General features: G+C 37.6%; 1 protein-coding gene across 13 annotated transcripts in view; it reads left to right on the forward strand.

The window, feature by feature from the left end:
* Positions 1-16,004, forward strand: part of ATP9B (ATPase phospholipid transporting 9B (putative)) — a 308,184-nt gene that overhangs the window by 99,098 nt on the left and 193,082 nt on the right. For 11 of the 13 annotated variants that reach the window (XM_031003705.3, XM_031003706.3, XM_063699327.1 and 8 more), the window contains one exon: positions 4,453-4,547. The exons of the other annotated variants lie outside the window; for them this stretch is intronic. In XM_031003705.3, the coding sequence (XP_030859565.1) occupies positions 4,453-4,547 (95 nt within the window). The remainder of the gene's footprint in view (positions 1-4,452; positions 4,548-16,004) is intronic. 13 annotated transcript variants of the gene reach the window in all.

A 16,004-nucleotide genomic window follows, 5' to 3' on the forward strand; every position in this document is an offset into this window, starting at 1 on the left:
GCGGAGTGCTATGGCGCGATCTCAGCTCACTGCAATTTCCGCCTCCTGGGTTCAAGCAATTGTCCTGCCTCAGCCTCCTGAGTAGCTGGGATTACAGGCACACGCCACCATACCCGGCTAATTTTTGTATTTTGGTAGAGACGGGGTTTCACCATGTTGTTCAGGCTGGTCTCGAGCTCCTAACCTCGTGATCCGCCCACCTCAAACTCCTGACCTTGCGATCCGCCTTGGCCTCCCAAGGTGCTGTGATTACAGGCGTGAGCCACCGTGCCCCGCCTAGAGACTTTTTCTGCTTAGCACAACACCCTTGAGATCCATCCAAGTTGTTGTATATGTCAATAGTTTGTTCCTTTTTTACTGCTAACTAGGATTTCATGGATGGAGGTACCACAGCGTATTTTAAACCATTCATCATTGTTGGTTGAAGTTTTTTGTTGTCTACAGGTTTTTGTTATAAATAAAACTGCTTTGAACAATTATGTACAGCTTTCTTGTGGACATAAGTTTTTATTTCTCCAGATCGATGTCCAGGAGTGGGGTTGCTGATTTTTATGGTAATTATATGCTTATTTTAAGACTGACAGACTCTTTTCCAGAGTTACAGTTTTGTTTTACATTCCCACCAGCAATGCCTGGGACATCTAGTTTTGCCACATTTGGCCGACGTTTGATGGAAGCGGTGCTTCCTTGTGGTTTGCGTGTGCCGTTGAGTTATGGCTGGCGACATTGAGCACGTTCTTGCTGCATGTTTGCCATCCTCAGGACTCTAGTAAAGTGTCTTTTCATGTCTTTTGCCCATTTTCTAATTGGATTTATTTTAAACTATTGATATTGAGAGTTTTTTATATATTCTACATAGGAGTCCTTTGTCAGATATGTGGCTTACAAATATTTTGTACTAGTTTGTAGTTTGTCTTTTCATCTTCTGCAAGGATCTTTACATATTCAAAGTATTTAATTTTATCAAAGTCCAATTGATTTTTTTTTTAATGGGTTATTCCTTTGATGTCCTGTTGAGGAACTCATCTTCCAGCCCTATGCCCTGAGGATTTCTTCTTGTGGTGGTTTTTTTTTTTTGTCCTAAAAGTTTTACATTGAGATCTGTGGTCTGTTGTGAGTTAATTACTGTATAAGATGTAAGGTTTAGGTCAAGGCTTTGGGTTGTTGGGCTATGTATGTCCAAATGCTCTAGCGTCATTTATACTGAAGACTCCATTCTCCATAAATTGCTTTTGTAAATGCATCAAAAGTGGTTGCCATACTTGTATGTTGGGGGGACTCTCTCTGGGTTCTTTATTTTGTTCCATTGATCTGTGTTTCTGTTCCTTCTTCAGTATCAAACAGTCTTGATTACTGCAGCCATCTGGTAAGTCTTAAAATCTGGTGGGCTGATTTCTCCCATTTTTTCTTCCTTTTTCCCCCACATTATTTTAGCTATTCTAAACAACTTTTAGCTGTTTTAAACAACTTTGCCTTTCTATACACATTTTAGAATAATCTTGCGTATATCTTTAAAGAAAGTCTTCATGGGACAACGATAGTCATGAACTCTGCACCTGTTGGCATTTATGGGTGGCCGGGTTCTTCAGTTGCTAGTCTGAGATAAAAAGGGCAAGATGAAAACAGGAAATCACCACTGTCCTTTCTTGATACCCGAGGAATTGAGCTGGACTGCACTTTTCCTCCTCTTGTAGAATCATCATCATTTTTAAAAATTTAATGTTCAGCATTTTTTGCTTTATTTAGGAAGAATAGGAAAGAGTACATCTGCTCTTCTTTCTGGAAGTAAACTTCCCTTAAAGGTTTTATTCATTTTCTGTTTTTTAAATTGGATCTTAAACTTTATTCTAGGAATTTTCACTGCAAGAAGCTATAGTGTAATGGACTGCTGCGTCACCATTGTCCCCTGGAAGACTGCTCATTAAATGGCCAGTCTTGTTTCATCCGTATGTCTCATTTGGATGAAATCCTGTGTATAATTTGATTGCATTAACAAATTCAGCATTTACAAATTACAACCACAATTCCATTATCATACCATAAACTGTTGAACACGGATTTCTTAGATTAACGCTTGGTGAGTCTCCTGGTTTCTGATTGTCTCACACACCTCTTCTTACAGTTGATCTGTTCCAGTCAGGATGCGAGGGCCCTTCTCTTGCACTTGGTACAGGTGTCTCTCAAATCTGTTTTCTTCTAAAACAATTCCTTCTCTTTCTTTGTTTTTTATTTGTTGAAAAAACAGGGTTATTAGACATAGAGAATATCTGATATTCTAGATTGTGTGAGTGCATACACAAAACAACTATGTTATTAATTAATACATTCCTTTATATCCTGTATTTTTGTTAACTGGTAGGTGGATCTAAAAGGTTGATCATACTCATTTTTGGTTTTCTTTTAGCTTTTCATTTTTTTGGTTAAAGAATACTACAGCAATGCTCCTGTATAGTCCTGTTTCTAACTCCAGGCAGATGTCTACATGTCTCTCTTTTAGTGATGAATAAATACAGGTGCTATCAACTGATCTTCCCAGTGTAAAGTTCTTCATCAGGCCAGGTGTGGTGGCTCACACCTGTCATCCCAGCACTTTGGGAGGCTTAGGTGGGTGGATCATGAGGTCAAGAGATCGAGACCATCCTGGCCAACATGGTGAAACCCTGTCTCTACTAAAAATACAAAAAACTTAGCTGGGCGTGGTGGCACGCATCTGTAGTCCCAGCTACTCGGAAGGCTGAGGCAGGAGAATTGCTTGAACCCGGGAGGTGGAGGTTGCAGTGAGCCGAGATTGCGCCACTGCACTCCAGCCTGGCGACAGAGCGAGACTCTCTCTCAAAAAAAAAAAAAAAAGAAAAAAAAACATCAAAACTTTTGAAACCTCAAAAGTCACCTGGATGAATTCTCTCTGTGATTAAACTGTGAATTATGTTTTATACGCTGCTTTTTATTTTTGGGGAGTTTTTTAAAAGTTTGGTGTAATTTGGCTTTTTAATTATATAAAATGTATCTGGTTTTAAAGTGAACAGTATAAGATATATTCAAAACGCCTAGCATCTGTTCCTGTTCCCTTCCTCCCTCTATAGGTATTATACACACATACATGCGTACACAGATATGTGTGCGCACACACAGAAGCATTTGCATGCATACAGATACACTCACACACAGAGGCGCACACATAGAAACACAGATTTGCATGCCCTCACATCTGTCACACAGATATGCATGCATGCGTACAGAGGTACACATGTGTGCACACAGATATGTTCACACACCAATATGCACACACACAGAAACACACAGATCCTCAGGTACTTGTTCACAGTTATACATGCATATTATCCACAGATACCCATGTACACAAACATACACACAAGCACACACAAATACATATGTGCACATGGATGTGCACACACAGATATGCTTGTGCACACACAGCACACACAAGTTAGCCATGTATGCACACACACATATACATGCACACACACAGATACACACATAGATACATATCCACACACAGATGAACATGCATGTATACAGTTATATATGCATAGAGATCTGTATGGACATATACAAATTCTCTCTCCTCCCTCCCTTGTTCTTAACTATAATGTATTTTTCTATATATAATGTCCTGCACCTTACTTTCTTTATTTCACAATCTATATCCTAGAGATCTTTCCGTGACAGTGTATTGAGGTCATCTTGTTTGCTTTGCTTTACTTCTCTCTGTATTGCTGTATGTGCTCTGTTTTATTCAGCTCATCCTCTGTTTGTTCCCCTTTGTTTCACAACAGTCTTCTGTTATTATAAGTAATGCTGCAAGGAGCAGCCTTGTGTGTATGTCATTTTGTGCTTTTGCTATTCCATCATTAGAATGGATTCTGAAAAGTGGGATGATAGCATGGCCAAAGAGTAGTGGATTTTCATAATAGAATATCTTAGCATGTTTGAAACTGGATAGGCCTGAGAGCATATGGTAACATTTACCTGGGTCTTAGCATTGTAGCTGTGCTTTTATGATTGAACATTTTTTATGATGGTAAATCTGGTATTTTATTAGCAAAATAATACTATACACTGTTGGATATTTTTGTATATTTGTTATTTTGTTATTATCAAAACATGCATTGAAAGTAGAAATGATCAATGCAGTTTTTCTAAAATAGAAGGCTGATTAATGTTAAACCTTAATAGGCAAGAACAGCAAATAGGAAATAAGTGATTTAAAAAAATATAATGGCCTACACCTTTTCATGAAACCTGTTTTGTGAATCAAGGAACATTGTGTAAAATAAAAGTTTTTAAGGAGTTTTGTTCCTGGGAATATCTAGATTGTTATTTCTTTGTCCTACTGTGCCCTGGAATTATTCTTTGATGGCACCTGTAGCTCAGGAAAAACCTTCTGTAACACAATTCAAGAGTGGTAAATTTTTATTCTCTACTTCCAAGGTTCGTGTTTTATTCGAACTGATCAACTAGATGGTGAAACTGACTGGAAGCTGAAGGTGGCAGTGAGCTGCACGCAACGGCTGCCGGCTCTGGGGGTGAGCAGCACCAAGACTACTCCATCCTTTTATCGTCAGTGGTAGTTTCTAGGCTTCGCGTATATTTCTGTTTATACCAGCTAATGTATTTAATGCATTGAGAATTGGCTTTATAATGTCTTTATTCCTCATGAAGGTTCATTGAAGAATTGTGCCAAAATAATTTCTGTGACGTCTTAGCACATAATCAGTTTTAGGTAATTGCGAATTTTCTTTGACACTTAGGTGTTCTTTGTCCTTCTGCTCACCTTCCTGCCCTTCCTCCCTCTCCTTGCCCCCTTCCCCCTCTTCCGCCTCCTCCTCCTCTTAATGTCCTTTTCCTTTTTCAGTTTATTTTATTTTTTAAGTGATAAGTTGTCACTCTGTTGCCCAGACTGAAATACAGTAACATGATCATAGCTCACTGCAGCCTCAAACGCCTGGGCTCAAGTGATGCTCTCTCCACAGCCTCCTGAGTAGATGGGAGTACAGGTGCACACCACCATGCACAGCCAGTTCTTAATTTTTTTTTTTTGTAGAGATGGGGGTCTTGCTATGTTGCCCAGGCTGGTCTTGAACTCCTGGTCTCAAGCAGTCCTCTCACCTTGGTCTTTCAAAGTGCTGGGATTACAGGTTTGAGCCACCATGCCCAGCGATAAATTTTTCTTATTTGGCTGTTTGCTCCTCTCCTTTGCGATTTTGTATTGATGTTTGCCAATTAAAAAGTACATACATGCTCGTGTGTGTAGAATCTTTGAAATCAGTAAAACCAGATATTCACAAATGAATATCTGTTTTTAATTTTCACCTACTTAGGCACATAAAAGTGTTTTTCTTTCTTCTATTTTCTCTCTGTACCTCACATGGACTTCATTAGCCTTCAGGTCAGAAGCTCTATTTGAAAATTGTCCAAGCTGCTTCTCTGGGTCAGGCTTCTCAGTCAAAGCCAGGCAGTGAAGTGCTGCTCAGATGATTTGTTTTCATGGGTTTTTAATTTTCAGTGTTCTATGATTGTTTACTTAAATTATCTAGGATACTATGCATAATTTATATGTTTAGAGTTATTACAACTTACATTTTTCCGTGGTCAGTGAATGAAGGAAGGTAGGTTCTACTGGACCAACAGATGAGCAGATTGGAGAGGTTGGGCAGTTGACAGCTGCCTTTTACCTGCTTGGTGTTGGGTAGAGTCAACCAGGCAGCTATTAAATAGTGAAGTTATATGTCAGGGAGCAGCACCTCCTCACCTGAGGATGGGGCTGGGGTGTGTGTGCATGCAGCAGTTCCTGGATCACACAGTGTGGCTTTCAAAGGAGCTGCCAAACTGTTTTCCAGAGTGGCTGTGCCATTCCCTGTCCTCACCAGCACCGGATGAGTGACCTGGTTTCTCTGTGTCCTTGCCACCTTCAATGTTGTCACCAGTTTTTATTGTAGTCATTCTGACGGGTGTGCAGTGACATCTTATCGTGGCTTCAGTTTGCGTTTCTGTGATGGCCAGTTGTGTTGAACATTGTTTCGTATGCTTGTTTGCCATCTGCTTGTCCTCTTTGGTGATGTGTCCTGTTGACAGTCTCAGAGCAAAAGCATTCCGCCTTGATGTATAATGCTAGCTGCAGCTTGTTCAGGGAGTCTCTGTCAGGGTGAGGAAGTTCTTTCTAGTCTTAGTTTGCTGAGAGGTTTTATCATGAATGGGTGTTAGATTTTTCCAAAGCTTTTCTGTATCTGTAGGGATGATCATATGGATTTTCTCCTTTATCTATTAATATGATGGTATGTGGAGTGATTTCATATGTGTTACACCAGCCTTGTGTTACTGGCATAAACCTCACCTAGTAGTCGTACTGCATGTCTTTTTATTATGTCACAGTATTTGATATGCTGATATTTTGTTAAGGATGTTTTGTGCTGATGTTCATGAAACATACGGATCTGTATTGCTTTTGTTTAATGTCATTAGTTTGATATCTGGGGGTAGGCTGGCCTTATAATGAGTTGGGGAGTCTTTTTGCCTCCTGTAATTTTTAAAATAGTTGGCATAAAATTGGTGTTATTTATTTTTTAAATGTTGAACAAATTCACTTTTGGAACTATCTGATCCAAGAGATTACTTTTTGGGAAAACACTTGATTGTGAATTGAATTTCTTTGGTATAGAGTTAATCAGATTTTCTCTTCATTGGAAATTTGTGTTTTTCAGAGAATTGGTTCATTTCATGTAAGTTAACAACATTAATGGCATAAAGTTCATAATATTCCATTATTTTTTAGTCATTTTAGGATTCCTTCTTTCACTCCCAGTATTGGTAGTTTATATCCTGTCTCTTTTATCGATCATTTCACAGAACTTGTTTTTGGTTTCATTGATTATCTTCATTGTTTGTTCATTTTCTGTGTTATTAATTTCTGCTCTTTATTTCCTTCATTCTACATACTTTATAATTTTTTTTGTTTCTTCCTCCTTAAGGTGGAAGTTAGACCTTTGATTTTATAACTTATTATTTTCTATATATAAACTTTCAGAGCTCTAAACCTGTTTCCAAGCATTGTTTACCTGTGTCACACAAATTTTGATTTATTTAGTTAAAAATAATTAATAATTTAGTTAAAAAATCATTTTCATTTAGTTAAAAATATTTTCTAATTCCTTCATGATTCTTCTTTTCATCCTTGATTATTTGGAAATACACTGTTATTTGCTAAACAGTTGGGGATTTTCCCAATGTCTGGTAATTTATTGTTATTTAATTCTCTTATGGTCATGGAACATATTCTGTTCTATTTCAGTCCTTTCATATGTATTGAAACTTGTGATATGGCCCAGCATATGAACTCTCTGGGTCAGTATTCCATGTGAGCTTTAAAATAATGTTTGTTCTGCTATTGCCTGGATGTTCTGTAAATGTTCATTAGGTCAAGCTAATGGAAAGTGTTGTTTAAAAAAGTTTTATAGTTGTTTTCTACCATTTGTTCTCTGAATTACTGAAGAAGACTTTTAAGATCCCATACCTTTTGTAGATGGAACTATTTCTCCTTTTGGCTCTGTTACTTGTTTCCTGATCTATATTGAAGCACTGTTACTGGGTTCATACGCTTTCAAAATTACTATATTTTGTTGAATTTGCCCTTTCATTATTCCTGGTAATATTCTTTGTTGAGACATCTATTTTGTTCTTTACTATTATAGTAATTTCACCTTTTTTTAAATTAGTATTTACATGGTTTATCTTCCATTATTTTATGTTTTATATATCTTTTTCTTTGAATTTAATGTGTTTTTTAATGTAATAAAAGTAGGTACTGCTTTTTTTATTCTGAGAATTGCTGCATTTTTATTGTGTACATTTAAGGTAATCGTTAATGTGGTTGAGCTGAAGTCAGTCATTTGACTCTGTAGGTTCTACTTATCCCATTTGTTTTTTTTTCTTCATCTTTTGGTGTTGTGTTATATTTCCATTTGGCTAATTAGCTATGTACGTTAGTTCTGTTTTGTGTCATTATCATGTTTCCACTGGGTGTTTTTAACTTATCACAATATTTCTCCATGTCACTTACAGTGTAAGAGTTGTGCACAGTAGATGTCCATGGCTTCCTTCCCATCCTTTGTATTCATGTCAGCTGTCGTATTTCTACATATTATCAGCTGCACCGTGCATTACTGTTTTTTTTGTTCAAAGTTGTCAAGCATATTTTAAAGATAGTAAAAAATGAAAACAGTCTTTTCTGTTTACCCATGTGTTTACCTGTTCTGAGACTTCTCTTTCCTGTGTGTTGATCCAAGTTTCCATTTACTGCCAATTTCCTTTAGCTCTAAGAACTTCTTTCAACGTGTCTTGTAGTGAAATCTGCTAGAGATTGTCAGTTTTTGTTTGTTTGAAAATTGTCTTTATTTTGCCTTTTTCTTTTCTCATTTTTTTTTTGAGACAGAGTCTCGCTCTGTCACAGAGGCTTAAGTGCAGTAGTGTAATCTCGACTCACTGCAGTCTCCACCTCCTGGGTTTAAGCAATTCTCCTGTCTCAGCCTCCTAAGTAGCTGGGATTACAGGCATGTGCCACCACCACGCCCGGCTAAGTTTTGTATTTTTTTTTTTTTTTAAGTAGAGACGGGGTTTCACCATGTTGGCCAGGCTGGTCTTGAACTCCTGACCTCAGATGATCCGCCCACCTCGGCCTCCCAAAGTGGGGGATTAAGGGTGTGAGCCATCACGCTGGGCCTATCTTGCCTTCACTTTTGAAGGATGTCTTGAAGTTTTCATTTATCTTTGCCTTTCAGAGCTTTTATTTCATCTTATGGCATCCACAGTCCCGAAAAGACGCTTACAGGCATTCTTACCCTGACTCCACTTTATCCTCTGTGCCTTTTTCTGTGGGCGTTTGGAAAGTCTTTCCTGTTTTGACTGGCTTTCAGGAATTTAAGTGTGATGATGCATTTTCATTTGTCTTGCTTGGGTTTGTTGGGCTTCTTGTATCTGGAGCTTCATGGTTTTTATCCAGTTTCAAGATTTTCAGCCTTTATTTTTCTTATCTTTCCTTCTGTCCAAACCCCTCTGAGACATGACCAACAGAATTAGTCTAACTACTAATATCAAGTAAATTAGTCTAACTACTCATATTAAAAAAGAGAACTTCAATGACATGGGAATATCAAGTGGTTAGATTCCCACATGCCATTGATGCTCTCTTACTCTTCTTTTTCTCAGCCTTTTTTTTCCTTCTGTAACTTAATTTTGATAGGATCTGTTGCTCTGTCATTAAATTCACTAACATTTATCTTTTTCAGTATCTAGTCTTCTGTTAAGCCCACCCAATGAATTTTGTTATTCTGAGTGTTGTAATCTCTGGATGTTCCATACGTTTCTCTCATTTTTGTTGTTTAAATACCTTTTCTATTCTTTCCTAATGTGTATATGGCTTCATTGGACTATTTCAACGGTTTGTAATGCTTAATTCCATGTATGTTAAAACTCCTTTATCTCTGTCACTTTTGGGTATGTTTCTATTTAAACTTTTTGGCCCTCGTTATAGGACCATACTTTCCTGCTTCTTTCCATGTCTGGTAATTTTTTATTGTATGCTGAGTATATAAGTGTTACATTTAATGTCTGAGATTTTCATTTCTATCTTTAAAGCATCTCGATCTTTATTAAATTAGTTAAACAACTTGTGGGTCAACTTGATGTCTTCAAGGCTTGTCCTTAAACTTTGTTACAGGCCTACAGGCTCCTTTATTGGAATGCTAATTAATCCTGTTGCTAGAGCATGATCCTGCTGGGATCCTGCTGATATCTACTGAAATGCTTGCTGGTTCACAGGTGCCTCTGAACTCTGGCTAGTCAAAACTCAACTCTCCAACTCTGTGGTCTCTGCGGGTGGTTGGGGCTGGAGCTCTGTGGTTCTTCTTCGGCCGGACATACTCTTACCCTGTATGCTGTGTGTACTCACTTTCAGTAACACTCAGGTGGAACACTTTGCATATTTCTGCAATTCTTTTTCTTCCTTGCCCCTTTTCAGTATTTTGCAAATGCTAGCTGCCAGTTTCCTTGAATTCTGGTCTCAGTCTCCTAAATTCAGAACAGCTGCCTCCCTCTGCCTGGGTTCTGCTGTCTAAAGTGGTAAATCTCTTTACCTGGGCTTATGTGGGGCACATGGCTTTGTTTCTCCTCTGCCTGGGGCACTGTATCTAGTGTGTGAATATAGATACTTTATAAGTATTGTCCATTTTCCAGTTGTTTTCATGGGAGAACAAGTCTCATATTAGTTACCACAACATGACTTGTAGAAGCCCTTGATTAATTTCTAATGAAAAATATTAAGTTCCTTGTGGATGAAACAAACTGCATGACATTTCAAATTATAATTAAACTAAAACAAACAGTTATTTGTTTATTGAGAATTTGCTTGTTGGTAGGGATCTACCTGCTGGGAGGCCTGTGACTGCCCTGCAGAGCCTGGATGCCGGCCTTTCTGCCACCTTTAGATGTTCCTGCCCTCTCTTCGGGGGCATTCCTTTAAAAAAGAGGTGGACGTCAATTTTGAGTCCTGATTCTAATAGTAATGTGTGCATTGAAAATAATACACAAATCACAAAATAGAAAAAAACCTGCCAGTCTGCATTGGCTATCAGAGCATTTTGGTATAAATCCTTTCTGACAGTACCTTCCCCTAGCCACATTCTTGCATGGTTGGATAATGCCGTATGTTACTGTTTTTTCTAGTAGAATATTTATTCAACAATATGCTATGGGTCATCCTTTCATGTTAGGAATTGTGTATCCTTGCAAGTGTTTTATTAGCTGCATAGTTTCTGACAAATTATAGCTTCCGTAGCTGACCTGATATTGGTAAATTTAAAAGTTATCATTTTGAAATTCTAGATTAAAAAAATAAGCATATTTCAAGAATTTTGATTATTTGGCCAAAATGCTTTTCAGAAGACTACGCAACTTATCTACTGTGTATTAATTAATCAATTAATCTTTCACTGTTTTCCGATCTGATAACTGTAACAATGGTATCCCATTTAAATTTACATTTCTTTAGTTTTTTAATGTGTGAGATTGAAGATAATTCTTACCTAAGAAAATGTATTTCTCATATTTTTATTTTCTAAGTCTGTTCATATTATCTGCTAAAGTTTGTTAAGAATTTTTTATTTTCCAATTTTTCTAAATACTTCGTTTATAGTTTCTGTTGCCCATATAAAAGTTCAGTGTATTTATATAATGTGACCTACCAATATTTTTTAAATGATTTCTGCTTTTTGGTTTTATGCTTTGACTATTTCTACTCATGGTTATATTTTAAATAATTAGTTTTAAAATAATTCCTGCTTTCCATACAAAATCTGATTACCTACCATTTTTGGGGGGAGTATTTTTTTTTTAGTTTAAAGTTAAAAAAAAAAAAAAGAAAAACAGTAAGTTGCACCAGTACCATTCACTGAAGAACTTTTTTGTTAGATTTTTATTTTTGCACAAATTTAATATTGTCCCCAAATGTTTATACAATTCTAATTTCTCAACATCAGGGTATCAGCTTATCTGTTTCTCCATAACTTTACCCAGTACACATTGCAAATATATTCTCCAATCTGTTTCTTAACTTCTGGCCTTATAATATCTTTGCTATGTAAATATTTCAAATTTTATTTAGGTAAATATTTATATGTTTTCTTTTATTGTTTATATGTTTTTCTTTATGCATTTATAGGCTTTGTCTTGTACCAGGAGGCTGTTTGCCCACCAATATTCATTTATCATTTTAACCACTTTTAAATGTTTGTCAGTAGGTGGAATCGAAAAGTGAGAGCCAAGTAATTTGCATTTACACTATTATAATTATTAAAATAGTTCCTACAGTTCCAGCTGATGCACAAAGACCTAGCAGAGGGAAGTTGAATCTTTCACTTAGTATGTGTGGCTAAAGAATTGTTTGAGAGTTAAGGTTAAGTAGGGTTTTTTTTGTTTGTTTTTGTTTTAAATTTCATGTTATGAGCTGAGCAGAGTCGTGCGTCACTCCAGCCTGCATCTTCTGTGTCATCATTTCCCTCCTCAGCCCTTTTTCATCCTCGCTCTGCTTCCCAGGGTTTTCGACTTGCTTTTGTTTTTTTTTTATGTTGTGAAATAAGTCTGTTCTATTATCTTATTACTTGACATCTAGCTTATTATTCTCATACTATTTATTAAGGTAAGTTTTATCATAGAGACATTCTTGCAGCCTATTGACTTTCTAATGTAATTGGAACTGATTGCTGGGCTAGTTTCATGGTTACATATTTCCTCCTTGTGTCCTTCTTTTTCTTGTGTACATACTCAAGTAATCTCTGCAGAACTAAAGGGATAATATGAGTCCTTAAATGACTGGAGGGGATTTTGGTTGGCTGTAACACTTGGACAAAAGCCCTACCCTCTGCATCCTCCTCCTGAAGAACCTTCCAAGAATTCTAGGGTCCCTGGCAGTAAGCAGCTTGGGAGCAAGTCACACTAAATGATAATTTTCTAACAGATTTAATTTTGCTAAGTGTAGTAGAAAAGAAAGTACAGAATCAAAACACTATATTAGAAAAAATTTGTCTGAAAAAAAACCCAAAAAATCCAGCCAAGCAAGGATGTTGGTACATGTTTCCATTAACATACAATTCTGTACAAGCGATCAGCAGGTGATAGAGGTTAGCAGTGCAGGGATAGGCGGGCTGCATGGGGGCACGGGGATACTTTTGTGAGTAATGAAAATGTTCAGTATCTTGAGGTGGTGGTGGTCACAGGCATACACATATATCAAAACAAAATGGTACACTTTAAATGTGCAGTTATTGCATGGAAATCACACCTTATGAAGTAGTTACAATTTTTCATACTGTTATCTATAACTTTGAGTAATGCTCTTTGCCATGATTATAGGAAATGACATTTTATTATCTTCAATATTATAAGGATACTTTCTTTATTTTTATTAGTGACAGATATATACACATATAAATTCAAAAATATTTACAGAATTAAAATAAACAATTCATACAATGCAACTTTAAAATTTTCGTGGCCAGTACACTTTGATACAGAGTCTGATTAAGGATTTTAGTGACATAACTATATGGTAAATGAAAACTTTTTTTTTTTTTTTGAGAAGGAGTCTTGCTTTGTCGCCCAGGCTGGAGTGCAGTGGCGCGATCTCGGCTCACTGCAAGCTCCACCTCCCGGGTTCACGCCATTCTCCTGCCTCAGCCTCCCGAGTAGCTGGGACTACAGGCGCCCACTACCACGCCTGGCTAATTTTTTGTATTTTTAGTAGAGACGGGGTTTCACCGTGTTAGCCAGGATGGTCTCGATCTCCTGACCTCGTGATCTGCCCGCCTCGGCCTCCCAAAGTGCTGGGATTACAGGCGTGAGCCACCGCGCCCGGCCAAATGAAAACATTTTAATTTTTGCTGTGACCACACCACCAAAAAGCAGTGTATCCTAGGAAAAAAGGAAGTTCAACTGAATATCTGATTCATTAATCAATTTTATATTTTAGCTTCACGTAACTTGGCATATTAGGTATAGATCTTTTTTCTATAGAGAAGAAAGCTCTGATTTCATTATGGATATGGGCAAGGCAATTGAGTTTTTCATGTAATAGCTTATGTCCGTAATCATCCCTCATTCTGACATTCATGTCTCTCGTGGTGTAGATCTGAGGGTCTTCTGTGTTGTGAGCTGTTTGTTGTATCATAGTTGTGTCACATCAGACTGTGTCCATGGTGAGAGCCAGGCTGAGTAAACTTAGAGACCTAAGAACTCGTCTGGAAGAGCTGAGGACACAGCCAAGAATAACCTTTGTCCATTCTGTTATATTCTCAGAGACTTAATATGATCAGAGAATTAAAATTTCAGAGTCATGTAATGATAACTGTGCTGCAGAGCCTGTAATGGCAGGTGCAGTTTCTTGTGGCTTCATAGCTGTCTGGAGGCACAGTTTTCAGGCATTGTAGACATTTGGGAAATATGTTTCTGGCTTTTGTGATCAAACAGATTTATTAACAACCACAAGGCCACAGTGATTTTCAATAAATCATGACATGCTGATTTATTTCAAAAGGTCCATATAGCAGTAAACAATACCATTTACATTTAATTAGTTTTATTGAACGAAAGGCAATTTTATTTGTAATGAACCACATGTTATGATTAAGGATGTATTTTAATGACCTTTAAGTAATGCGAACAAATGTTGCCCTTGACCTCACAGCAGAGGCTTTCCTCCATTATTGAAAACTTCAGAATGATTTTTAAATTATCGTGAAAAGCTTCGAATGACATTCTCATTATTGTGCCATTTATTCAGTCATTTGATGTCTACTATACTAGATGAAATGCATTACTCTAAATGCTGATGTGTGTGTAGAAATGAGCTTGCCAGCCTGTTTTTTATTTTCATGTATCAAAAGGTAGTTTGAGGTATGAAAGTTTCATGTTTTGAAAATTACTGTGACAGTGTCATATTTAAATGATGAGTGATTCTCAGACTTGCCTTATTCCTGGAATCACTTGACTGCTTATTAAACATTCTAGTAGAAGTTTCATAATTCTCAAGTTACTAGAGAATATTTCTTTTCGTGTAAACTAGCTTCATTTAAATAAATTTTTGCTATTAATAGTTAGTACATAGTCTAAGCTACTGTAACAGTTGCACTGTGGTAAACTAGTATGTTCAACCTTTAGTCCACCCTTCCTGCAGCCTCTGCTCTTTAGAAATTTGGAAACTAGCCTGCATGTATTTTTCACAGTTTCTTGAAAGGTGTGTGAATTCACCTTCACATTGAGTGTACTTCCACAGAGCTTGTAAGGCAGGAGTGAGGAGGAGGTATCTTTTTGCCTGTATGTTCTCTGCTGACAGGTGTCCTCATGGGTCTGAGTTCCTGCTCCCGCTCTCCAGCTTTAGGGCTTGGGTGGGAGTGCACTATGTGCATGGTGGTCTCCAAACCACGTGTCTCAGATGTGATCCTTGCCATAGTGCTTTCCTTGGATGGATATTTTGGTAACATTCTGAGAGTAGCTTTGGAGCTTCAGTCCTGAACTTCATCCTTTCACTGATTTGGGAAGCATCTTGTTCTGTGTATGAAATCACTTTCTGCTACACTGTCTAGGGTGGCTTCTGTTTCCTGCACTGAAACGTGACTGACACACCTTAAATCAAAACAGATTTTCACCCTCACAGTAGCCCAGGTGGGTGGTCAAAGGGTGATAGGGCAACTTTGTCATCTCTGATACATGGTTTTGCAGGGTGGGTTCCAGTGACTGCCCCACCTCCACACTGTGTCCCACAGGGGAGGTTCGGAAGGAAAGGCCTGGTGAGTACTTGGACTCAAAGGGGCACATGTCCTTTCGCATGCTCTGCTGGCCAGAATCAGTTACCTGGTCCTAACCAGCTGCAAAGAATGCTGAGAAATGCATTCTTTAAGTGAGAACCACCTACACATCTACAGCTCCGAAGTTCTATTTTTCAAAGGAAATGGGAAAAAAGATGGAAGGTGGTCTCTGCCAAGCCATTTCTTCATTTTGTTTCCCGTTGAGTATCTGATTCCCCCTGTGCTGCTGCTGAATGGAGTACACAAAACCATTCCAGCAGTTCTCAGAGGACTGTGCTGCCCTGAGAACAGGATGCTCCCTTTAGCATTGCTGTTATAATTCCCTGTTTTATTAGCATCAGTTATTTCACATGCATTCTTCAAGGAACTCAGAGCAATTTACAAATTTGTATGTTAATGACTCACATAGATTAAAATAGAAAAATGAATGAAATGTCAACAGAAAAATAGTAAATATGTCTTCTAGAAATGAAATATGCCATATCAATTTTAGGTGATCGAATCTCCTCTGTTAAAGATTTTTTTTTTAAGTAATTGAGCATGACTTACAACTCTCCAGTCCCTTTAAGAAGAGATCTGGCAGGCAAGAGTCCTATGTAGAAAACATGAGGACGCCCTTTAGCTGTGCTGCCC

Source organism: Gorilla gorilla, chromosome 17 (assembly GCF_029281585.2).
Source record: "Gorilla gorilla gorilla isolate KB3781 chromosome 17, NHGRI_mGorGor1-v2.1_pri, whole genome shotgun sequence".
Taxonomy (NCBI): Eukaryota; Metazoa; Chordata; class Mammalia; order Primates; family Hominidae; genus Gorilla; species Gorilla gorilla.